General features: G+C 37.5%; 3 protein-coding genes, 1 long non-coding RNA gene and 1 pseudogene across 4 annotated transcripts; 1 reads left to right on the forward strand and 4 right to left on the reverse strand.

The window, feature by feature from the left end:
- Positions 1–313: 313 nt before the first annotated feature.
- Positions 314–8,636, reverse strand: LOC121258319 (coatomer subunit gamma-2-like). Its single transcript, XM_041159794.1, has 18 exons — positions 8,437–8,636; positions 7,855–7,952; positions 7,701–7,751; positions 7,397–7,510; positions 7,025–7,225; positions 6,841–6,942; positions 4,554–4,661; positions 4,235–4,468; positions 3,662–3,912; positions 3,351–3,522; positions 3,086–3,241; positions 2,898–2,948; positions 2,490–2,630; positions 2,219–2,416; positions 1,997–2,128; positions 1,738–1,911; positions 1,284–1,523; positions 314–816 (listed from the first exon to the last, which is right to left on the reverse strand). The coding sequence occupies exons 1-18, from the start codon at positions 8,480–8,482 to the stop codon at positions 622–624; spliced, it is 2,664 nt and encodes an 887-aa protein (XP_041015728.1). The 5' UTR covers positions 8,483–8,636; the 3' UTR covers positions 314–621.
- On the forward strand, positions 5,649–6,431 carry LOC121258416. Its single transcript, XR_005939398.1, has 2 exons — positions 5,649–6,009; positions 6,285–6,431. It is a non-coding gene; the product is annotated as an uncharacterized LOC121258416 (long non-coding RNA).
- A 746-nt stretch (positions 8,637–9,382) lies between the features above and the next one.
- On the reverse strand, positions 9,383–13,114 carry LOC121258331 (annotated as a pseudogene).
- A 1,594-nt stretch (positions 13,115–14,708) lies between these two features.
- LOC121258314 (SWI/SNF complex subunit SWI3D) lies at positions 14,709–21,340 on the reverse strand. Its single transcript, XM_041159789.1, is given in 8 exon segments — positions 14,709–15,557; positions 15,645–15,835; positions 16,221–17,017; positions 17,115–17,287; positions 17,604–18,263; positions 19,349–19,875; positions 20,799–21,029; positions 21,032–21,340. Coding segments are annotated over 8 exon segments (3,159 nt in total). The 5' UTR covers positions 21,237–21,340; the 3' UTR covers positions 14,709–15,182.
- A 1,456-nt stretch (positions 21,341–22,796) lies between these two features.
- LOC121258821 (organ-specific protein S2-like) lies at positions 22,797–23,404 on the reverse strand. The gene is made up of 2 exons (XM_041160354.1): positions 23,345–23,404; positions 22,797–23,243 (listed from the first exon to the last, which is right to left on the reverse strand). The coding sequence occupies exons 1-2, from the start codon at positions 23,402–23,404 to the stop codon at positions 22,797–22,799; spliced, it is 507 nt and encodes a 168-aa protein (XP_041016288.1).
- Between the last annotated feature and the right edge of the window lie 2,600 nt (positions 23,405–26,004).

The raw sequence follows: 26,004 nt of genomic DNA on the forward strand, positions 1-26,004 counted from the left end.
TTTATCTGCATGCTGCGTAGGATCAGTGTATGTGCCAAATTTAGCATTCTTACAACCAGCCCATTCGAGCGATTATGCTGCGTAGATCTCATGCAACACCCACACATTCGTATATATAGAACCAGAAGAGAAATTCAATCACTCCTAATTGATAACACGGCAGAGTTAGATGAAGTATATTATATTTAAAACAAAAAAATAAAACAACTTAGAACCGCACGGCCCCCATTATGCGAGCAAGTAAAGAATGAAGCTTAGATTTTTTCATTACGAAAGAAAAAAGTGAATGAAGTATTGCTATAGACTGCAAAGCTATGACAAATTAATTTCGCACCATTCGGATCGAGTACTACATACATTGTTTAAAATGCCAAGATTAATGAAAGACGGTGCCTCAAAATTCATCTCATGTACATGAGGATAATCCGACGTGTCTGACTTGATACAGATGAACCGGTAAGTGCTCAAATGGTGCAAGCTTAAATCCAAAACCAAAGGGTTTTCGCAGCTCTTCTCTACAAGTATATATGTGTTTGAAGTAATCCTCCACCTCGGTTCTCATTTCTTAAGAAAGAAACTCTGCAAGTGTCAAGTGAAGCATTATTTTCAAATACTATTATTCTAGCCGCTTGCCACAATCTCGTGAATAGCATCACTGACAGTCTCATCCTCAGATCTGACAGCCAGTTTCATTGCTACTTCCTTTGGACCATCAATTCCAAAAGATATGCGCACAAGAACCCTTACATTGCCTATATATACTCCGGATAACAGACAAGTGTGTGATCTTGAATTGCTTGGGACAACCTCTGTGCCCTGAACAACACACCAAGAATAAATGGAGGATATGAAATCAGTTTCTACAAGCATGTTCATAAAGAAGCAAATTACAAGTGATCAAGGATCGCTAATACATGTTGAAATAAAGGAACGACTTAATCATGAAGTTGCAGATATGTTTCCAACATGTCCCTATATACGTAAATCCCATTATATTGAAAACTGACAGCTCACTTCGCTAAGTGAAGACGTGAAAAGTTCACGACTGCTCTTTTGGGCAAAATAAAAGGTAAGAAAAGAAACTCATTCTTGAAGAAGTACACCCTTCCCTCAATTCCCTGTGAACGCAATAAAAGAAAAGTTGATTTGGGTAGGATTTCATGTTTCTCAGTGAAAAGCGTATGGGAGAAGGATCTTTGAAGGTGGGACATGCAGGTGCATGCTCTTGAAATATCCCACCGCAGGCAGATTATGCAAGTACAAAATCCGAACAATTCACATACCTCGCAAGGCTGCAGGCCAAGAAGGTTGATCACAGCACTTACAGCTGCAGCCAAGCTCTCCCTTGGGCCAAGGCCATATTCATCTACCCTCTCACAATCTTCGCCCATGTTTTCCCATGCATTTCTGAAATTAGAGACCCCCACTTTCAACATGTAATCAGCTGCCACAACCTCCAGGTCCTCTAGCTGGTATTCATCTTCAACGCCATCATCCTCTGCCTCACCGGTGGTTGGATCGACCTGGTAGAATCATAAGAAATGTAAGATGAAAACAACTAGGATATTTTAAGGATCAAACTCCACTCCAGGAATCCCTTTTCTTTCAGATATGCCACAAACTTTGTGCTTTCACCCTTCTAAAGATGCTATTTTAAGAATATATGTATGAAAAACAACCTCAGATAACCTCCAAATAGTTTATATCAACGAAGTCAGATAACAGGAGAACTTCTACCTCTTTAACAGTGAAACGTAACATGTTTGTAAATTTTCCCACAGCAGGGACTCCTTCTGGCTTCTCAAATGCCACAACGATCAGTCCAGGTGTATCATAAGGGAGAGATTTGAGAGGCTTGGATACAACTTGAGAGAATTCCTCCGCTTCTGAAGCATCCACGACAACAGTGACCTGGCGGGAAGCAGAAAGAATTATGAAGGGATTCCCAAGTACGATGGGTAACGTGAACTTCTGCTTTTAATAAGATGGTCATTACATGTTCTAGTAATTGCTCAGGAATCGTATTGGTGCAGTTGTATTGAAACACCACATGCCCATCAAAAATATGCTTAACAACATTGACCGAGTATTCTGTTTCAGCTTCTGTAAGCTCCACAGGTGCTGAAGACTGGCAGGAACATAAAAAGTGCAGCATTCCCAATCAGAAACTCTGGAACACACATCATAAAGAATGGATTAAGAAATCTGGTCACGGTACCTTGAAAAGCTTCCCAAAGTCTGCAAACTCTGGAATAGAGGAAAGCAGCTTTTCATAAGCATCAATGGTGGATGCAGGGGCAGTTGGTGGAGCAGCCAGCCCAGTTGGCTTTTTGCTTGGGCCTTTCTTCTCAGCAAGTGGCTGGGTCTTAATCTCCCTGGGCACAGAATTAATGTCAAAAGGTTCTTCTGAAGGCTCCTGTATCCATATTAACGCATTATGTGGTGATCTTATGAGCACAAAAGGCAACAAACAACTGGAAAAGACCTACATAATTTTTCAAACTTGTCTCCAAATTAACAAGTGGGAGGTCCAGTGATCCAAAGAGGAAGTCCTTCACATCTTTATCAGTTTCAACAACTGAACCATCACCACCGAGTGTATTCAGATAGAGTGTTGCCCTATCACGGACCTGGAGAAAATTCAGGATATTTAGGCACTTGATTAAAGTTTTAAAGGGATTGGCATAATGCAAAATGAGAAAGAACAGAAACTTATATTTTTTGGTAAATGAATAAGAAGAAACTAAAAGAGACTAACACAAATATTATCTAAACACAAAATGGATGAAGAACGCTTGACGGATAGAATCATAGAACGCCTACGAATGTTCATTCATACATGTTGGTGACGATCACATAGAAAAACCTGGCGAAATGAAAAATATCAAAGAACTCACCTCATCATCACTGTCAAAGAGGCATCGTCTCAACAGAACAAAAATGCGGGGCTGAAGCAGGGACCAAAATGAATATTTAAAACATCCATCAGCAACATTCCAACCAACACGTATACTTAATAAAAAAAAAAAAAAAAAATTCTAACCAACATGTGTTCTTTATGAGCAAAAGACAAGGTGAATAATACCTTCAATGAATCAACCAGAGCACCAAACTTTGCCAAGGTGCTCACAGCACTGGCCCGAACAGTTGCATTTTCAAGATGTACTCGGTTGTAAATGTACCGTATATATTTGTTAGGATCTGAGGTTTTTGGCCCTTCATTTCCCAGGAAGTGGAGAATCTGATAAATTTAAGATTGAACAGAATTTCTTAAGCGAAAGGGTGAAAAAGAAACAAGAAAGTGTAGAGCTCATTGTGCAGCAGATGAAAAATGGAGAGAAAAAAACCACCTGCGTGGAAAGATAGGTAAATTCACAATCTTCAATGAATTCACAGAGATGAAGTAATCCACTCTCTTTTGCTTCAGGGATATCCCTTATGAGGATCACGATTGAATCTATGATTGCCTTTTTGTACTCAAATCCACCTTCTTCTCTGAGAATATTGCTTAGGAAGTTCATCCTTAAAAAAAAAAAAAGTTCAAAAAGAAAAAGTCTGGGTTACTAGAGAAAATCACTCAGAACAGAATTTCTAAAGTAAATATACATTACATCAAACCCAAATTTGTATGTAAGAAAAAGAAAGCTAACGTATCACTCACAGAGATCTGTACTTCAATGGAAACTTCAGACACAAAGATCTTATGGCTTCCACTACAACAATTTTGAACTCATCAGCAATATCTGACATGAAATTTGTTATCTGCTTCATCAGGCGATCCACACTTGATTCATTTCCTGTCTTCAAAAGTGTGGTGATCGCAAGTGTGGAAATGCTTCTGTTCTGGTCAGAAATTAAACTCTCCATATCAATGTTGCAGTTAGTGACGGCCATTGGATGTGTCATTGCAACCTGCAAAAATTCCAAGGTCACTCTTGTATTAAAGATTAGGAATACATCAGTATAACATATGAGATAAGCAAGCCACGTATGTTTCATTCATCATTAGGGAACTGCATGTATCTTTTACATTTTTTTCTTAATACATAGAACTTCAAGTATCTTTAACATAGATTATGAATTTACCAAACCAGCCAGAGAAACACCACCCTCTACCAATGCAGAAAGTCAATGTTTGCACATTCAATTCACCAACAAAAATAAATTAGAGAAACAGCACAATACTTTATGAGTGCAGAAGAACAATTTGTAGCGGTAGGCAAAAGCAGTTAACCTTGTTCAAAGTACGGACAGCAGCAAATCTCAACACTGGTTTGGAAGAGCTTAAAAAGAGCTGAAGAACAGTAATTGCTGGAGTCAGTTCTCTAGTAGTGACACCACTGAGTTCCGTGATTGCTCTGGCAGCCTCAAAGATCACCATTTCTGCCTTCAGGCGTAAACAACCCTCAAGAAAATCATAAAAAGGACGGTCTCCTGTTTGTGTGTTTATGGCCGACTCACGGATAACCTAGCCACAGAACACTTCACACTTTACACAGATAAAACACAAAAGTCCCCCCTACAGTGAACAATATGATAGAGCAGATACATACCTGACTAGTATAGCGAATCAAAAGGCATTGGGCCAAAGGAGAACGGACGGTGGACTTTGTCAAGCTGCTAACCAACTTGCTTACAGCTAGCCGATCATTTTGTCTTATCTGCAAGTTTGAAGTGGTTATAACTATAACTACACCTTTGGTGACTCTAAATGAAATCTGCAAAATATATCTTAAATGACAATTGTGGCCCTTAAGGGTGAGAAATGATGATCATTAACCAACCATTTCTATAGAGTCCAAAACCAACAATGAAAAAAAGGCATTTTACACTGGCACACATCCACTCTAGACACGCACAAACAAAACAAGACTTAGAGAATCCACAAATCCAAACATTTATCAATGAATTTTAAATTCTTACTTTTATTGGTAAAAATATATATTGCCGATGAGGAAGAGAATAGCATGAAATTATCTCATCTTCTTTTTGCCGATGACACTTTGATTTTCAATGAGCCCAACCAAGAACATATTTGATCTTTGAGAGCATTGTTGTTATGTTTTGAAGCTGTCTCAGGTCTCAAGATTAACCTAAACAAGTCTGAAATTGTACCTGTGGGTGCCGTAGGTAATATTTCAGATTTGGATAATATTTTGGAGTGTAAGATTGCTTCACTGCCACTGAAGTATCTTGGTCTTCCCTTGGGGGCTCCTCACAAATCTGATTTGATATGGGATGGGGTGATTGAGGAGATTGAGAGAAGGTTGGCTGGATGGAATAAGTTATATTTGTCTAAAGGGGGAAGAATTACTTTGATAAAGAGTACGTTGTCTAATCTTCCGACGTACTTTCTTTTTCTTTTCCCTTTGCCGGCTGGGGTTGCTAGAAGAATTGAGAAAAATTATCGTCATTTCTTATGGGGAGGAATGGGAGAGGAAAAGAAGTTTTATTTGGTCAGTTGGAACAAGATTTTTCAACCGGTTTCTTGTGGAGGATTGGGGGTGAGAAATTTTAGTTTGTTTAAAAAAGCACTTCTTGGAAAATGGCTTTGGAGATATCATGAAGAGAGAGATGCTTTATGGAAGAAGGTTGTTGCTATTAAATATGGGAGTGGGTGGGGGGAATGGGGTTCTAATGAAGTTAGAGAAGCACATGGTGTGAGTTTATGGAGTTTATTAGGAAAGGTTGGGGGCAGTTTTCTAAACATATTAAATTTAAGGTGGGGGAAGGGAAGATGATTCTCTTTTGGCATGACATTTGGTGTGGGGAATCAGCTCTTAAATCAGATTTTCCATCTCTTTACATGATTGCAAGGGATCAAAATGTTGCTGTGGCAGATTATCTTCAATATAAGAATAATAATATTCTATGGAATGTTGACTTTATTAGAGATGCAAATGACTGGGAAGTGAATGTTGTTTCAGATTTATTGGGAGGAATTTATAATTCAAAAGTGATGCAGGGAAGAGAGGATAGGCTATTGTGGGATCATGCTGGAAATTCCAGGTTTTCAGTCAGTTCTTTTTATAAGGTGCTTAATTGTCATTCTGGTTGTGTATTCCCCTGGAAAAGCATTTGGAGGTTGAAGGTACCTACTAAGGTGGCGTTCTTCAATTGGGTGGTTGTTCTTGGGAAAGTATTGACCACAGATAACCTTAGAAAACGTGGTTTGTATAGCTGATTGGTGTGTCATGTGCAAGAAGGACGGTGAATCTGTAGATCATCTTTTTTACATTGTGAGGTGGCAAAGTCTTTGTGGAATGAGGTTATTGGTCGAACAGGTTTATATTGGGTGATGCCTAAGGAAGTTGTGGATCTTCTTGCTTGTTGGCGTGGTTTTGAGGCAAGGAAAGGTGTTGATGCCAGATGGAGAATGATTCCTTTGTGTTTAATGCGGTGTTTATGGCTGGAAAGAAATGAGAGATGTTTTGAAGACAAGGAGCGTTCTTTTGAAGATCTTCAAAATTTTTTCTTTTTGACTTTGAGTTTGTGGGCCAAGATCGTTGTAAGGAATGATGATAATGTACTAAATCTATTTCTATCTTAGTTTCCTGCTTTCTAAAGTGTGGTAGGTATTTCCTTTGTATACATCCAGTGTACTTGGGCTGTACCTTTTCTTGGTAATAAAATTCTTATTGCTTATAAATATATATATATTGGCGAATTTAAATTTTAATGAAAAAATTTTATAGGAAAAATAATGATTCTAGTAAGCCAGCAGCATAGATACACACTTTTTACAGCCAGCCAATTATCTAATGATGTAAGTATTGCCTTTGATAATCAGATGAACAAATCATTAGCATTGGTTTGAATCAAAGAAATAATGCAGCATACCTGATGAAGCAAAGCCAGAGCATGAAATTGTACAAGGGCCACCCTCGACTGAACCGCTTCCTGAACCTCATTGCTCCACCTCTTCACAATCTCTGGCGTTGTCTGTACAAATAGAATTTAGAGGACATTGTGGGACAAAAGAATATCCCTCTAAGAAATATGCACAAGAAAAAAGTGATGATACCTGGAACAAATGAATCCCACTAACTAAGGCTGCACTTGCAACAACTGGATTCTTGTCAACTATTGCTTGTTTCAGGTAACGTTCAATTTGGGTGAGAAGGGTTCCTTCTGTTATCCGGCAAAGCACACGAATAGCATTCGCCCGATACATGTCAGTCGTGCTAGTCATGTCCTTCATGAGGGAGCTTGTCACAATAATAACCTTTTTTAAGAATGATAAACCATTTAGTAGCTATTCTTAGACGCAAGGGTTTATATATAAAGAAGACGTTTTTTATGACTAAGAAAACAAATAAAGAAGCACACTTTTTTTTTTTTTTTATCGGTAACAAACAAAGAAGCAAACTAAAATAAATCAAACAGGGAAAGTAACCTCATCCGCAGAAGGAGAAAGCTCCTTTATGATCAAATACACCATTCTCCTTAACCCTGTATCTCTTGACTGGAAAAGTTTCGTCACTGCAAAGAAAACTTCTGTGGCTTCAATCTGTAAATTAGGTGCAGAAACACATAATCAGAAAAGGTTCGACCACCCAATTACATAATTTTATAGGTTCAATCTCTATATTCAGCACATTAAAAAAAATATGAGAATAGATCAGATATGAAAATGTTAAGAAGAACGGATCTTCAAGGGAATAAAAATCAAGAAACAATTACAAAGAAAGAAACGTAACCTTTGTGAATGCCTCCCCTTGATTAAGTAGGTACAGAAGCTTTGTAATAACCTGAAAACAATACAACCCAAAACCATTAAGAACATTTCCTCGAGCAACAAAGAAGTAATAAACAAATATGCAGACATAGAATCAGGCTGTGCAAAGGAAAAACCTGGGAGCATCTCCTAGGATCTAGCTGCGGGTCATTGAAAACCCTAGCTTCCTGTAGAACAGCACCCTTCTCGATCCCGAGAAACGGAGAGTAATCCGCTGTAAACAAATGTAATGCATAATTAATATCAATGCTTCCTATTTGAACTTGTAATTAACAGCAACGTAACCAGTTAAGATTAAATGGCACCAAGTGGAAGGTGATGCTAAAAGATCTAAATTATTAATCCATTAGTATCATAGAGAACGAACATAAAAAAAAAAAAAAAACAGAAGATTTAATAAGTTCTCCCGACACGCATCGTGACTTGAGCGCGGCGAGAAATGCAACCTAAATCCGAAATCTAACACAAAATGAAAGTAATAAGATCAGCTGAGACCAAGCCAGATCGCCGAAAACTACATAATAGTTCACTAATCCTTTCGAGTTCTGATATTTAGCATATGAACAGATCTGGAAGCTAATGACTGATCTAACAGTTGTGCAAACAATGATCATTCCAGTCGAAAGCATTTTCGAAATAGAGAAAAAGGTGATTCTCAATTGGTGGATAACACGGATTTGAAGCGGAGCAAGAAATACCTTCGTCGTCACGATCATCGTCCTTCTTTACTAGCTGCTGGGCCATCACTGAATCCGATCAATGTCCGAGATCTAGAAGGAACAAAACAACCAGAGAGAGAGAGAGAGAGAGAGAGAGAACTCTGATGTAAGATTTTGAGGAGGGCTCGGAAGTTAACAAAGAAGATGAGACCGTCTAAACTCTAACGCGCGAGGCTGAAAACGAGCCGACGAGGCATAAACGCTATTGTCGGGTAACTATATCTTGCGGGCAAACGTACATGATAGTTGCAAGGTAAATGTACTTTGACTAATGGAAGTATTCCCCGTCATCATTAACAGTTGAATTTCGTAAGTACCCCTGCTTTTTGGACGAATGGCATTGGAGATCCAACCGCTTGTAAAAGGAGCACAAATATTCCTAGAAGTTGAAATGACTGTGTTGCCCGTTAGAAATTTATCATAGACAGACTCCTTTCATCAAGTCGGAAAATGTTTCTTGTGATTTATTGGGTTATAAATAGTGAAAATTAGTATTTATTATTAAAAAAAATATTTATAATTCTCTTAAAAGAAATTAAAAATTTAAATCTTACAAATCAAATCGTACCATAACAATGATATAAATAGTATAATTTCAACACAAGACTTGATATATTTGATATTTAATTCTACAGAAAACTTGTACATTTTTTTTATGCAAATTAAAGATATATTACCAACCGCTAACCATTTATATAAGAATTCGGACCATTTATATAAGAATTCGGTGAGTTTAAAAATATTTCTCGTGTTGTTTTAAAGTTGCTCATCAATTATAAACCACATTTATATTTATCCCATGTAATATATCTTTATCCTAGTACGTGCATAAATAAACTACACAAATACAAACAATACTGTTTTATATAAATATCGGTACAAACGCATAGCATAGATTCTCTCCCAAAAGTATAAAAACAATCCGTCAAATCATCTTGTCTTGTTAATTAAGAAACATTAAAGTGCAATACAAATTGACCGACTACCTAAACGACATTGAGTTACTAGGATCTATATATACCGCATCGATGTCGTTTAAGATGGTAAGACAGATCCGCGAATTTCAGGATCATTTTAACAGTGTGGCATGTACTTGTAACCCCAATTTTAGATGGTTTTATGCTCCAAAAGGATCGGGTTTCTTCATAATCTCTTAGTTTACAAAGTTGGGTTGTCAAGAGTTTGCTCAGTGACCTTGCCTCCGGCTCCCTATCCTGCCCATTTCCCGAGAGTGATCACTGCTGCTTGAGGAGGAAGGGTTGAGCCCATAGTCGCTCGTGGCTCCATATTCACTGCTTCCGTATTCATTGCTGGCCGATGCCATCTTTTTAAACTTCTTCATGTCAGTGATGTATGAGCTTCCGCCATACTCAGAACCGCTAGAGCTGAAGTTGGAACTTTGGGCAGGTTTTATTCCCTCGTTCAAGTCGTCCAACGATACATCACCTTCCAAGGCACGAACAATCTGTTCCCAAAAAAATACTCCATCCATCTTAACCCTTTCTGTATAATAATTAAGTTGATTCAAAATTATATTACATACGTTAATTCCCACCTGACTCATTTTTGGTCGCCTTTTAGCAGAATGCCTAATGCTTGTAGCAGCACATGCCACCATGCGTGCCATCTCGTGGGGGCGTAATTGTTCTCCAGACGTGGATCCACCAGCTCATCATAGTTTCCCTCTTCCATTGCGCGTGCACAAAGAGGTCTAGCCTGTTAATTCATAGACCAGTCGATCGGTTAAGATTGTCCTTTCCGTGACAACATATCTAATCATGTCAAATAAAAGCAAGCAAACAAAGGTTGCTGATTATTAAGACTTTAATGTTAAGGGGAGGATGATCCAACCCAGTCTACTAAGCTGTCCTCCAAGTCACCCGAGGGATCCACAGGCCGCCTTCCAGTTATCAATTCCAAAAGCATAACACCAAAGGAGAAAACATCTGATTTCTCAGTTAGCTTGCCGCTTGATGCATACTCGGGAGCCAAGTACCTACATTTGTTTAGATAAATATTATCCCAAATCAATAACTTATCATCCGATTTTGTATTGATCAGGTTGAATATTTTGGCTGGTGAAAATTAGATCCCAGATAACTTCTTCAAAATGAATAGATCGATCTTTGATAATTTTGCATGCTTAATTATATCATTGAAGTGACGTAAATAAAAGTTTTTATTACCCAAAGGTACCCATGATGCGAGTAGACACATGAGTGTGGTTGTCCTGACTTAGCTTTGCCAACCCGAAATCAGCCACCTGAATAATGCAAGCAAAAATTGCAGATATAATAATTGACGGGTACAATCGTTATAGTAAGCCTCGTTTTTCTGTTTTGGCTAATGTTCTACAGGCAACCGCCAGTACCAATATTGCACATACCTTGGCTTCAAAACTGAAGTCAAGTAGAATATTTGCACCTTTGATGTCCCGGTGAATGATGCGAGGGTGACCTGCATATATCAAATCGATTAGAGAGAGAGATAGAGAGAGAGAGAGAGAGAGAGAGAGAGAGAGAGAGAGGTACAAAAAAGTGACTAACAATCTTCATGCAGGTAAGCAAGCCCCTTGGCTGATCCCATTGCGATTTTGAGCCTGGTGGGCCAGTCCATGGTTGGGCTATCCTTCCCTGTAAATTATTTCCACAAGCAATTTGAAATGAGACGGTGCACATTTTTGTTTTTTTGCTTTGGGCAATGCATCATTATAAAATTTACGTACCATGAAGGTGGAATTCAAAGGTTTTATTGGGGAGATATTCATAAACTAACATCCTCGTGGTTCCTGCAATACAATACCCAACAAGTGACACAAGGTGACGATGATGGACACGGCTAATGATCTCAACCTCGGCCTGGAACTCGCGCTCTCCTTGCCCACTACCCGATTTTAGACTCTTCACTGCAATTTCTTTGCCGTTGGGCAACACCCCTTTATGTACGTAGCCGAACCCTCCCTGACCCAATAAGTTTACCTGAGAGAAGCCCCCGGTTGCAACCGCTAGCTCATCATAGGTGAAGGAGCTCTTGCTGAACCCGAGAGCTAGAGAAGGGTGTGGGGGTGGCAAGGCGGGACCAGAGAAATTGGAGCTATGGTCACTGCTAATGAACACATGAGGCAGTGTTGTCGAAGGCGGAGGCAGCGTTGGCCAAGCTCCATTGCTCCCAGCCGGAGGTATACTAACAATGTGTTCATTAGGCCGTTCGGGCCCATTGTTCCATCTTGAGTCGTTATAATATCCACCACCTGCACATCATGACCACAAGTTCTATTCTCGAGGGTTTGGACACTTGGATAGTACTAAGCTGATCAAAACTTTGAACTCAACCCTGTTGTTGTTAAGGTTATAGTTTGATCTACAATAAAAAAGGGATTGATATTTTCTATAATTTAGAAAGAGATCGATGAACATAATATGTGGATCTCATTGCATTAAATGTTGATCAGGCTCAACCAATCATATCTTTAGCTAGTTGCCATTTTATAATAGTTGGCAGGGTGCTAAAATTGAAGCTCTTTAACATTATTATAAATAATAAAAATTTAATTTTTTTCGTTCCACTCTCATCTCTGTATGCGAATACATATGACATTGCATGTCTATCAACAAGTGATTGCTATTTTAAAATTAAGAGATGGAAGTACTAAAGGTTAATAGCCAATGTTACGTTAAATACCTTTGGGTGCTTGGGAGGGATAGTATTGCTGATCTTGTTTCTTCTTCTTTCTAGTGCATGAAAAGTAAAGCAAGATCATGACGAGAAGCAACAACCCTGCCCCAACTGCAACTCCTATTATTAGAGGTACTCTTGTCGATTGCGAGGATAAAACATTTTTGGATGCTGACATATTAGAATCAGAAGGCGTGCGTCTTGATGGTGACAGTTGATGTGGAGGAGGTGGAGAGTGATTGGACGGGTTGTGTGTTGTTGGTGTTGAAGGTGGAGGTGGTGGCGGTGGCGGAGTTGATGAATCATTGTTACCACCTCCTTGATTAGATGGGGGAGGAGGTGAAGGTGTTTTGGAAGACGAAGGAGGAGGAGGAGAAGCGTTTGAGTCTTGTGGGGATGGTGGCGAAGGTGAATCGTCTGGTGGCGGAGGAGTCGTTGCCGCTGTTGGCGGCGGAGGTGAGGGTGGAGATTCCTCTAAAGGTGGTGATGGTGGTGAAGGAGTAGCTGGGACAGGTTGAGAGTCCGATGGCGGTGGCGAGCTGGAATCCGAAGCCATTTGAGGAGTTGGAGTCCCCCACCTAAGTTGTCCTACGAGCAAATCCCACCGCTCCTCCAAACGATGGATGGCCTCTAAATGAAAATCCAATAAATTAGAAAAGAGATGGATAGGAGTTTATTCATGATTAAATAAGCCAATTAATCAAGTAAAATACCATGAAATTGAACAACAACATGACAAAATAGGATGATCATCGGCCTAGCCTTGAAAGAAACGTATAATATTTGCAAATTTAATCAATTGATTATATATGATTATAATTTAGTTGCATCAATTTAGTTAGATTTTTTTAATTCGAGGGAGATAGAGAGGGTAAGACTGAGAGCATACCTGATGGAGAAGGGCAGGAGAAGCATTCCCAAAGGGAGGAGAGAATCGATGTTTCATGGTAATAGTTTCTTTGAGAGAAACGATCACCTCCTAAAAACTAGGCAAATTTCTGTGCTGGTTTCTATTTTTAAGCAAAAGGATTCTTAATTGCTCTATTTTTAGTTCCCCGATTGTCTCTAACCTACATTCATGATTTGCTAGTAGCTATGGTACTCTCTTAGTTTTTTTTAAAAAAAATATTATAATCAAATTTGGTGTTATAATATAAAGAATGCTAAATTTATTTTGTAATAAAAATAATTTTATTATCTAATTTAATATATTGGTGGAGGGTATATTCCCATCATTTCCCTTGAGTTGGAGCTGGGTAGAACACTGAAGCCCATCACGACCCAAATTGCTCCCCTTCTATGGGCCAAGGAATCACCAATGGAACTTGGCCCATGAACGATACTAGAGGAGAGGGAATGTCGTCGCACAGGAACCAAGTCGAAGGGAGAAAAATGAGACATGTTGATCCTGATACCTTTTTATGAAACCTAGCATTTAAAGATCTAAGCTAACAAGTGAACGAAGATCACATGCAACCCTCATTTTCCTAGCAATGGAAAAGGGAAGTGACTGCTCTGATCGCTTGTCGTCGAGACGCCATCTGAGGAGTCACACCGCATTAATGGTGCCACCTACGAAGCCACAATGCTGACCCTTACACATGGTACAAAAGGTTCTCTCGATACCTCGTATAAAAGCCAGACTCTATGTACAAATAACCTCTCTAGATACTTTAATTCTCCTATAATTATCCAAGAAGGAAAACTGACTTTGATATCAGAGGCTTCCCAGACCACCACCAAACCTACCTTTGTTTTTGTGATTGCAAGTAGAAGGATCCCGGCCGGGTTGATTGAACTCACCCTAGATGTACCAAACACGAAACCCATCAACAACTGGATAAAATAATTTTTATCATTGTTTTTGGGTATAAATATTTACCAACTGCTAACTAACTGGTAGGTGACAGACATTCGCATGGTGGTTGCAATGTTGCGTTCCGTATTTTCATGTGATTCGATTTAGTGGATAAGATGAAAAAACAAATGTCAATATGAAGAGAGAGAGAGAGAGAGAGAGAGAGAGAGAGAGTTAGAGCTCAATCCAGCTTTCCTCATGAAACTGGATAGCTCCGACCAGCCTACAAAAATTGAGTGTCCGTACGCTCTCAAAGAGAGAGGGGGAGGGTTTAAAATTAAAAATTGGTACAAAATTTCGCTTAGAAGTTAGAACACAAAGCTGAAAGCTCGTAAACTCTCCCTCTCTCTGATCATATCCGGATTCCATACGAAATTTAAAAGTTAAAACACTGCTTGAAAGTGAGTCGGTTCAGCAAGTAGAAATCTGGACCTCGAATTGTGGATGCTAGGGATGGTATTTGTCTTTATTAAGAGTTGGGGAGAGAGGAAAGGGTTTTCTGTGGAAAAGGTGATTTTGTTGTACATGAGGATGTAAGGGGGTTGTTTGATAGACAAGTAAAATGTATCCTAACTTATCAACAGCATTTTATTTTTTCACAGACGAATAAATGAGGAATGTAGATAAATAAGTGCACAAATGCACGTGACAGCAAAAATAATGGAATTGATATTTGGGGCTGCTGAAATGGTTGGTATTGACAAAAGGACACCTCATGGACTCAGCTCCAAAAAAGCAATCAACTCAGTTCATGAGATCCCTCCATTCCCTTGTGTTAAACTTAAAAAAGAGTATCATATCAATACGATCACAGTAGAAAAGTAAGAATATTTACTACAAAGCTTTTTGCAATTTGCATGGATGGTGCCAACGACAACAGATCCAGGACCCAGGAAAATTATCTACGGGGTTCCAGCCTTTCTTCCCTTTCAAATCTATCATTAACACAGAAAATTGGCCAATTAAAAACTCTGGAACCCATGCCCTCCACTCATGTCAAGACTCAAAACACTTACAATCTTCGAAAGTTCGAATGAAGTAGTACTCAGCTACCATATTTTCATCCAGCTTTGACAGCTATAAGAGCAAAAATCAAAACAAAAAATGAGGGCTCACTTCCTAAAACTGGTAGACTGGTAGTAGATTAGTTTGGGGATAACAATGAATGAAACTTTATCGCATGGCCTTAAATCTACTTTGTCCCAACTGAAGAAAGCTTGTCCTGGCCAGATGGCCGAATCGAGCTCCCAGCTACTGTATTGGACGTCAACGGGTTTGAGGGGGAGGGAGCCACTGTCCCCATGGGTCTTAACATTGATGGCCTTTGGTAAGTCATGCTCATTGGAGGCCTTGCAACTGAGTTCGCAAAGTTTGTGGCAATTCTGTTGGTCGGTAATGATGATGGCATTGCTCTGGATGAGGAAGCCGGTAAACCAAGTCGAGCTGCAATTATCTGTGCCCTCTCATGGTAAAGCCTCTGCCTTGACCTTTCCAATTGCTCCCTTACTCTCATTACCACATTTTCCATCTCACTAAAGAAAGCTAATTTGGTTTCCAACTTATGCAACTGTAACAAATGTAAACCACCATAAAGTCAAACTCCTAAAATCAACAACGAACTGCAAAAAATATAACCTGTTCGGCAATAAGATACCTGCTTTTCTATCAAAAAGGCAGCAAGTTGTCGGATTTGGTCTTCTTCCTGGTTTGCCAGAATTTTTGCCTTTACTGCTGCTGCAGAGAGTGCTGTGACTGCAGCATGCTTTACTTTATCAAATTTATTCAGGTTTTTTCTTTCGATAGTCTCAGGTTTGACCTTTTTACCCTCTTCAATTTGGTCCTCACCTGCAAAAACAAAATGAAGAAATATACGCATAATCATAAATACAATCACATTATATCATGCAAGTTTGCAACTGCCAGAAGTACACATTCATCTTTGTTCAGCCAAAGCTTGCCACAGTGGCAAAATGCTCCAATGTTTCCTAAACCAGACGTTTAATCTTCCAACTCAATTTAATAGCATATTAACCAAGAATTCAATTTTAACAGGCAGGCATTGAATTTATTCGTAAAATCCTTAAAAACTTTTCTTGCAAACTTCCAAAAAATCTTGATATGCACATATAGTTCTGTTGCATACTCTCCAGATCTCTTGGCTAATATTGTCCATAAGTATTCCTTTTATTATAATATGGAAAACAGGGGGAGGGGAGAGAGAGAGAGAGACCTTTATTTGCTCCATTTTCGTCCACTGAATTTGATGTTACTGGTTGTGAAGGTTGATTATTTTCTGAGGCTACAGAATCCGACACCATAACTACATCCGTTGGTGCCTCTGTAGGTTGAGAGGGCTCTTCAACAGAATTTGATGGAACTGGCTGTCGAGGCTCATTCTTTTTGTTAGGCAGAGAATCAGACACCACATCTACATCCATTGATACCTCAGAAGGTTGGAGAGGCTTTCCGCTTGAATTGGTAGCAACTGGTTGATCCTGGTCATACTCTCCTGGAGGCAGAGAATCAGACAAAATACCATCCTTTGGTGCCTCTGTATGTTGTGGTGGCGCTCTTGCTGAATCTGATGTGACTGGTTCCTGCTCATTCTTTTCAGCATGCAGAGAATCAGAAACTGTATGCTCAACTTTTGGCGCCTCGACAGGTAGTGAAGGCTCTCCGACTGAAATTCTCTCTTTTGATTCCTCCACAGAACTTGGTGGAAGTTCCACCTTGGATATCAAATCATCTGATTCCATCATGGTACTCTGTAGATGGTCCTTTGGTAACCCTGAATTGCTTATTTCATCCAGATTTTGTGGTCTAACTACCTCACTAGAAGCTATAACACCTTGTTCCTTTGCAGCATGTGCTTTCCCTGCAAATATACCATCCGGGATTTCTTCGGTAGCACATTCTTCAATGTTATTGCTATTGCAGTTATTAGATAATTCTTTATCATCCAAGACTGAGGTAGAGTTCCCCTCTTTCTCATTTCTGCCTACCAGATTTCCATCTTCCTGAGCATCCCTATCAACAATATCAGCAAGACAGAAAGTATCTCATTGACGTCAGAATATACTCAGAAACTTCCAAAGACATATAAGCTCCACATGAAGTAAGATACCTCTCAGAACCAACTGGAACTGGTTCTTTCTTGCCATCTGATGGATCTTCCAAAAGAAAACAGTGCCTAGCAGCCAGCTGAATGCCAGGAGAACAGCCAGATATAGCTTTTAGGGAACTGTGGGCTGAAGCAATCGCAGCATCAGGTCCTACCAGTCGTGCCAGGAATACTGCCTATAAATGAGAGCAACCTCTAAGGAGTGTAATGTAACCAGAATAGTGGAAGGCAAAAGTGTGAGTGATATGCTTTACTCCTTGTGATGTGAACTGTAATAATGGAAGTATACATGTATAGATATACAGCTGTAATGTGTTACTTAAATGTGCTCTAAGCACTTGAAAGGTGTTAGTGTTGAAACATTTGCAGTGCAATGAAATCATTTCCGTTAGTTGTTGATGAGATAAATTACTTAAACATCATCTACAATGCCCCCCAAATATACCCTTTTAGAGATGACCTTGACTTTCTGCAGATAACCATTCAACTTACCAATGCCATGACAGGATTTCCCACTTCAGCAAACGAAAGTGGGTTATCAGGTTCTGGCGGGTAACCAATGGCTTCAAATGCTTCCCTAAGAGCCTTCAGTGCCCAGTTTTCACCCTCCTCCTGATCAACTTGAACTTCACTGATCTCGTCTGCCCTTGAAACTTCCTGACTAACTTTCAACTCACCTGCATCTTCTTGCCTTGACTCCTCAACAATCTTCACTTCACTTGTATCTGTATTCGAAGTTTCCATAGCAGAAGTCAAGGGCTGACCCTCACCAGCACCAGTCTTAACATCCTTTGTTTCAGGGGCATCTTTAGAGACAGATGAATCATTATTAGTAGAATCTGGCTCAACAATTTCTTTGGAACTGGCATCAATATCGACATCACCATCAAGAAATGTTTCCTCAATTGGCATTTGAAGAAAATGCAATATACATTGCGCTTTTGTCTTTGTAGCAACATGTTCAGCGATCTCATTCCAGTTTTCTTTGTAAAGTTCTAGTGCTTCAAGGAGAAGGAGTGTCTCCTGATCGGTCCATTTCCCACAGCTTACCCCAGGAACCTCAGCAGGCTCCATGAGTATAAAATCCAACGATGACATACCATAACCAAATTTTCCATTGTTAAAGCAATCAGTACATAGATCAAAATCTGCCTGTCAAAGATGAATGTGATCAACAATTAGAGTATACATCATATGGGACCTAAGATTAGAGAAATTAATAAATAAGAAATAAATCAACAAATCATTACTTACCAAAAAAAAAAAAAGACAAAACAACAAATCATTATTTATGAAAATTACATTGTCAACTGCTTATGGCCAAGTAGCAGATGCAAGTATCATGAATAAGTAAATTCAAAAAAGGCACACAACCTTCTTTATCCAAGTTGAATTTGAATTATAGTCAAAATTGTTTGGATCTCTAAAGTTTGCCAAAAACAAAAAGAGAAGAAAAATTGACATTGAATTAGGGTTTGACCACTTATGATGAAGATTTATATTGAGTCATTGACAACACCTAAAGAAAATGGTGGGAAGATTTATTTTTATAAGTAAAAAATTGTAGGAAGATGTTAAAACATCAATCCAACCCGAACATGAAAACAATATCCAGTTTGGTGGTTAACCCTCTAAAGATACACCCAGCTTAATGATATATATATATTTTTTTTGATAAGTAAGAAACTTTATTGATTGAATGAAACTAGGGATAGCCAATGTACACAGGAAGTATACAAAAGACACCTAACTACATTCTAGAAAGCTGAAAAGAAAGCAAGAACTCATGGGCATTCCCTCCCTTTAATACAACAGCAGCAAACCATTGAACTAAAGAAAATACAAAAAAGTTCCATAATTCCCCCACAGTTCTCTCCTTGTTGAAACACCTCTCATTACATTTCATCCATATACACCACAATAGGCACAAAGGAACCATCCCCAACGTCGCTGCTAGTTGGGAGCAATGATGATGCCTATTCCAACATGCTAAAAGTTCCACCACACTCTTGGGCATGACCCAAGACAACCCAGCTTAATGATATGTATATAAAGAGATTCTGAAGTTTTTTTTATGAAAAAAAGCATCTTCAACTCAACTAGATATCATGACAAGGCTGAATTGCACAGAATCGGAACTCAAATAAAAATGAAGATTGAATTCAGCAAATCGTCCACTCCATAATTAACATGCAATATTATTCACTGTTTAGATGGTGAAGTTTTATGGAACGAACCTGCTTCTGGCAATGGTAGCGCTTGCGAGAGCAATCAGCTGAGCAAGAGTTGCAGTGGTACTCAACTGATGGCCCCTCATCCCTGGCCAACTCTTCAGCAATTGCAGACTCTGGAAAAAGTCCAGATGGCATAGCTGGAGTTGTAAGATTAGTCTTTGGAAAAACAGGAGCACACACTTCGGGCGTTTCAAAGCGATACAATTTCTCGACCAAGGAATCCTTGTCAGTTTCCCCATCATTGTCCACACTGGGCAAAGCAGAATCTGTTGGTGGGAAAGGGTGGAAATTAATCAAACCCCAGTGGTCCAAAAACTCCATTACCTCCTGCCTTGCATCCAAGTCTCCAACTTCAAGCTCTGACAAGTCTTTCAATTCAATTGGTGTGTTTGGGTTAGAATGGAATTTCTTCATAATCCAATTACGTATTTCAATATACATATCAGGAGTCCGAGTCTCGGACTTTCCATTGAAGAAAGAAGGCAATGTGCGCTCCTCAATAGAGTGAACTTTTGTCCATGAAAACCAACCTGAAAGCCAAAATGAGAAAATATGCGTTAATTAAAACCAATACTTTTTTTGCCTCACATTATCAAAACTTAAATAATTTTTTTTTTTTATAAGTAAAACGAGAGGTGCAACACGAGGATCAAAACTTAAATAAATTTCCTGCCAAAAAAAAAAAAAAAAAAAAAAAGAGAGAGAAAAACAGCGTGCTGAGAAAGGAAATCATTATACTTTGGGTTTCAAAAAAACAATTACAATTTCCAGCCTTGAAAAGAAAATTTTTGAACTTATGACTAATGCATGGTTACTCAGACTTAATTGAGCAAAGTTCTTCTTCTTCTTCTTCTTGGGTAGGAAAGCACTTCTAAAAAAATATGAAGACCATAGCTCAATTTCTAGGCAACCAACTAGATTATAAGCAACTGTTTATTAAAACAGTTTATGAGCTGTTATTAAGCATTTATTAACAAACTGTCAACATTAAGGCTCTCTTAGTAACCAAATGAGAAACCCTGAAATTAAATTAACCCAAGGCAGAACAATGTGGCTCGGTTAAAGTGAAATTCTTCACTTCTCCTGAATTAAAAACAATTGCAAAAAAAAAAAAATATCTAAAAGAAAAACGAAGGCAACAAGAGGCAGTCAAATTACTAAAATCTATAGGGAAAAAAAGAAATTACTTGACCTAAATTGGAAACCTAAAATTAAAATCCCAATCGAACGACTTGTGAAAAACAGAAATTTTTACAACTAAGTGAAGCTGCTTCGTATTCGGAAAAACAAAACCAACGATGAAACTCAAAATTACATTTTCATTTATTTTTCTCACTTTTCTCAGCAGCCAAACCAACGGGAACTGTTCATGAAATTTCAAACGAGGCAGGTGATTTTGATGGAATCGAATTTAAAAAATGTCAACAAGTTAGGGTTTTTAAACAAAACTAACCGCAATGACTGGGAACCACATGAGCATTAGCGCCTCGAGATCTGATAGCTTCAAACTCAGCTTCCATTACAGCCTCCAAAGCTTCCAATTCACTCTCTTTACTCAGCTCCTCCACCGGGACCGCCGGAGCCACCTGATCATTCGACTTCTTGGCAGAGGCGGCCGCTCCACCAGCCGAGGCCAAAACGGCCGCGCCAGCGAAGTTGTTGGGGCCCTGGCGTGCCCTGGTCAAGGGCCGTTATGGATCGGAGCATGGGAGAGCAAGGCCTTCTCGCGAGTCACGCGTTTCGACGGTGCAGACGAAGAGTTCGATGCGCCGAGGTTGCTGGCTTTCCTTTTCTGGGCTCCGGCTCGCCGCCGCGACAAGGCAGGCTCAGATGCCGGCGATTCGACTCCAGCCGCCGGTGCGGTTCCGGCTTCGCTGCGCTTATCTTCCATGAAGGGGCTTGCTCTTGCTGCTGTGATTGGAGGGTATGAATGGTTTCAGTGCGACTGTACGATATACACCATTTCAGCGGATTGTCATTGCCCAGAATAGTTTTAGAGCTTCCAAGTGAGGTGGAATGATTTTATTGGGTAACTACGGAGTTACTGTTCTGGACAAAGTAAATATGCCTTTGGTAATAGTATTTTGTGTTTCTATGTGACGGCGGTCCAGTATAAGTTTTTGCGGCTTCATTGTTCCGCTGCCTTTGGCTTCGTAGGAATGTAAAGTTCCATAGAACGAGGTGAGATAAAGAATTTTATAAATAATATTAAGATGATTTGTAAAAAATAATGAAATATTTTGAGTTAAGTAGTTATTGAATTTTGAGAAAGGTGAGAGAAAATTTTAAATAAAAATTATTATAAAGTTAAAATATTATTAAAATATAATTAAAAATATAATTTTTGTTTTGAAATTTTAAAAAGTTGAATATTTTTTATTTTTTATTTGAAAATTTGAAAAATTTGTAATGATTAGTTTGAATGTTTGTATTTGAATGATAATTGGGAAAGAAATGAGATGAGATGAGATGAAACATGTTTTTAAACATCCCCTTAATCTACACTGTTGAAGAACAATTACAAATACTTTGACAACAAAGTAATTTTATAAAAATAAATTTATAAATTAACTTAATTTGATGTAGTACATTAGATTATAAAATTATTTTTATTATAAAATAAATATAACGTATCATATAAAAACGGATCAATTTGTGAGTATTTTTATAAAATTTTCTTTGCAACTCTAGCTTTTTAGAAGAATATTTTGCTTAATTTCAATTACATGAATTTTAAAATATTTAATACGATAATAATAAAATAAAAATGCTAATAATTTAGTTTAAAAATAATAAATATTGATTTGGCAACTCAGCTTTAATATTGAGTGCGTATAATATTAAATTTAAAAGTAATGTTGGGATTAAGTGAAATTCATTTAATAAATTACTATGAAGATTTTAAAATATTATGATTATCACTAAGTTCACACTAGAAATATGGTATAGAAGTCGACTCTAGATATGAAAAATTCTTTTTGATTCCTCTAAACTTACACACATATTACTAAGGAGATATAATAACTTTAGCATCCGAGACTCTCCAACCATCACAAAGGTCCCCACTCTCCGTTTTTGCTTAAACGTGAAAAGACTTAAAGATTCGAGTTGTCAAAAATCGGTCAAAAAACATATGAAACATGACGTTAATAATGGAGATAGGGTTGAAGATTTTATTAAAATTTTAACGTACTCTTAATTAAGATCATGCCGATAGCATAAATCACAGCATGCATGATATATTTTATTTGATCATCACACTTGCACAGTAAGATATTTTACATAAATAAAAACCCATGCAACTACTGGTTGCACGTGCAATCAGGGAACCTTCTTCCATAGCGAATTCATTTAATTTTCTTTTTTTCTTGGCATCTTGATTTTTACTTATTTAGTTGCCGTACTGATATATTATCTTACACGAAGACCCTTATAAATTGCACCATCCTTATTAATTGTGATAAATAGTAGCATCTGGTGCTTGCTCAAATTCTTCTGCAAATGCTCTTTCTTTAGAAGCTTGGACATGATCATCGGTGTAAGCTTTAGGTCTGGGTTCGAAGTCCTTGACAAACTTATTCTCTGATTCATGACCAACAATATCATCGTCATCGTACGGTGAGACATTGGGTCTAGGCTCGAAATCCTTAACAAAACGCTGTTTGTGATCATGATCTTTATGCTTGAAATCCTCGACAAGCTGGTCTAACTTGTCGATCTCTACTCCCAACTCAGACGTGTGACAGTCATCGGCATTCTTGTTGAGTTGAGATGGAGAGGAATCCAGATGATCAGGAACAAGGACTTGAAGTGCTTCCGGCATGGGCTGTTCTTTCATAACACTAATCCAATATTCTCCAGGATCCTTTCTTGCTTCTATGCTATGATTTGCAGTAATCTGCTCCGTAAAATATACAAAAGAAAACTCAGAAATTATTATTTGATCAAGACCATCTAATTAATATTCAAGCACAGAACTGAAATAATTAGTTTCCTTACCAAGAGAACTGAGAAGATAATCAAGGCCATCATGAGCCATGCAATACGAGAATTCATCATGTCTGTTAGATCTATAAATGTATCGCAGCTCGTACAAAGCTCTTGTTAATGATGTTTTGTTATCTGCATAGAGTACCTAGCTAGCTATAAGTTCTTGGTATTTATAGACAGCATTCGAAGAGAATCATTAATGTCTTTGAAAAGGATTGAAATCCTCAGGACTCACGATGAGGAGCACCGCATCAAACCTAATCTACTCAATGATATAGAACTGGTATTATTCTATTGATTAAACTGTTACGAATGAAGGGAAAGTGGGACCAGTGCTTTTGTTTTTTGGAAAAGCGGGTCTTGGATATATGTATGTACATTATATCATAATCATGACAAAATTATTCATCATATATTCTTAATTACTGATACGAGTAATAAATAAATAAATAATGATAATTCAATTTGCAAGGCCAAAATTTGTATAAAACAAAAAATAAATAAATAAAATAGTACAAGCGAGCTTTAGCGAACTCATGCACAAGCAAGAGTAAAAATTATATATGTGATAATAAGTAGAATGTTATAGTTAAAACAAATAAGCTTCCAACTAGTTAACATCTATTAAGATCCTCTAATGGTAGACATTTATAATCTTAATATTACCATATAATATATTTAACAAATTGAACTTGAAGTTTGAAGTAAGTGCTGATCGATGTGACAAAATCCATATCATTGTACTTGAAGGCAATTTTCGAGATTGCTTGACAACATTTTGCAAAGCATAGGATGATTTCATTAATTATAATTAAGCCTAGTAATTAGTTATTCCTCTTTTTATATTAATAAAAGAGATCAAGAATTAATCGTAGAATTCTCGGTTTGGATACAAGAAGTGTACATCATCTCATCTCATCTCATCATTATAATTTTTTTAAATTTTCACACAAAATATAATAAACAATTCAACATTTTTAAATTCTAAAACAATAATAATATTTAAAAATAATATTCTAATAATATTTTATTCAAATTTCAACTTTATTTCAATTCATCTCATCTTAACTCACTATCTAAACGGCACCTTAATTATTACGGATGGCACATATATATTCAAGTGAAAGAAAACAGTGTGTCATGGTCCATGGAAGATAATTATGAAAAATTATATATTGTAATATGCAATTAATTAATTACGTTGCATGTACAATAAAATTGTACGTAGATGCCAATGAGTCAATGACAAATTCAAAGGAAAAATACCCACACTCCTTTTAACTCTACTTGAGATGACAGACTTCTTCGCGATAAAAGATTAGAATCCATAATCTTTGATCTTTTTCTTTTATCTATAACTATAAGTTGAATTACAAGTTAATTGCGAGAAAGAGATAAAAGAACTTATTAACGTATGGTAAGCATTATCATTTTGAAAGTCATAATAGACAAAAGAGGCAATTGCCAGAGAGAAGAGAATATCTTCTAATCGGTACTTCCGTTAAAGCCTTAAAAATAGTCTCAAATGAATGGTTGCCATGTCATCATCCCATGATATGTTCACTGAACCGCATAACACATGACCCTCCACTTCCCAAATGCTCACGGCCTTGCCCAAGAACATCTTCAAAATTGTGTCTCTCTTCCAAGAATTCCCAAGACCCTCTCTGTCCCATGACTCTCGATTTCTTCTCGACCAAGTTCTATCACCCACTAAGTTCCCTTGCCCCAACGATTCCAAACAAGTTATCCTTTATGGTTTTTTGAAGACTTGAGTATATATTAAAATTGCTATTAAGACATATGGCCAACATAATTTTTGGAACCCTAGGATTAATTTGCTTCTTTCGGCCAACCCTCAAGGAAAAAAAAATTAAGTGTTAAAATTCCTTGGGTCATATGCGCATGTCATCGCCTTTTCCTGTTCGGTTTCAATGAAAATATCTCAACAATTAATTGAGTTGTAAATTACTAAATTGTACAAACATGTTTTAAATCATGGACTAAGGTATACTTTAGCAAAATAAATATCATATTATAAAAGAAATAATAGTTTGAAGTGGAGGGAATATATGGAGTATATTTTTTCCATTTAATATTTTTCTATTATTTTTAATTTCTTTTTTATTTGGTTTAGTCCACCACATTATGATCGATAGAGATTAATTAAAGGATCAACCAAAATGATTGACCTGTGGGGAAAATATAGTATATAAAAATAAAAGTTAGATATAAAGCAAGATTCTCATGTCCAATTGCATTATATATTAAAATATTCATTACTTTTAAATATTAATATTTTATAAATAATCTTACAATTTGATCACATTTTTCTTTCTTTCATGAGAATATTCAAAGCCCAAAAGTCCTCATTAAAACAAAACCAGTACTCTTTTGTTTTTGGCTGTTGTAAGTATCCAAACCTCTTAAAAATTTGCATAAAACATAATTCACTTTATATGTCTATTTTTTTTTTTATATTTTAAATTTTTAAAAAAATTAATACAAATTTTAAGAAATATTAACCTGGCTCGTAGTTAACTAAGTTTTCAGTCTTCTAACAGAAATATCAATCTCAATCTCCAGTGAATAATTAAGATATCTAAATCAAGTAAAAGGGCTCCCCAATATCTAATTACTTTCGAAAGAAACATAAAAAAAGTGACTTA

This window comes from Juglans microcarpa x Juglans regia, chromosome 3S (assembly GCF_004785595.1).
Source record: "Juglans microcarpa x Juglans regia isolate MS1-56 chromosome 3S, Jm3101_v1.0, whole genome shotgun sequence".
In the NCBI taxonomy this organism is placed as follows: domain Eukaryota; kingdom Viridiplantae; phylum Streptophyta; class Magnoliopsida; order Fagales; family Juglandaceae; genus Juglans; species Juglans microcarpa x Juglans regia.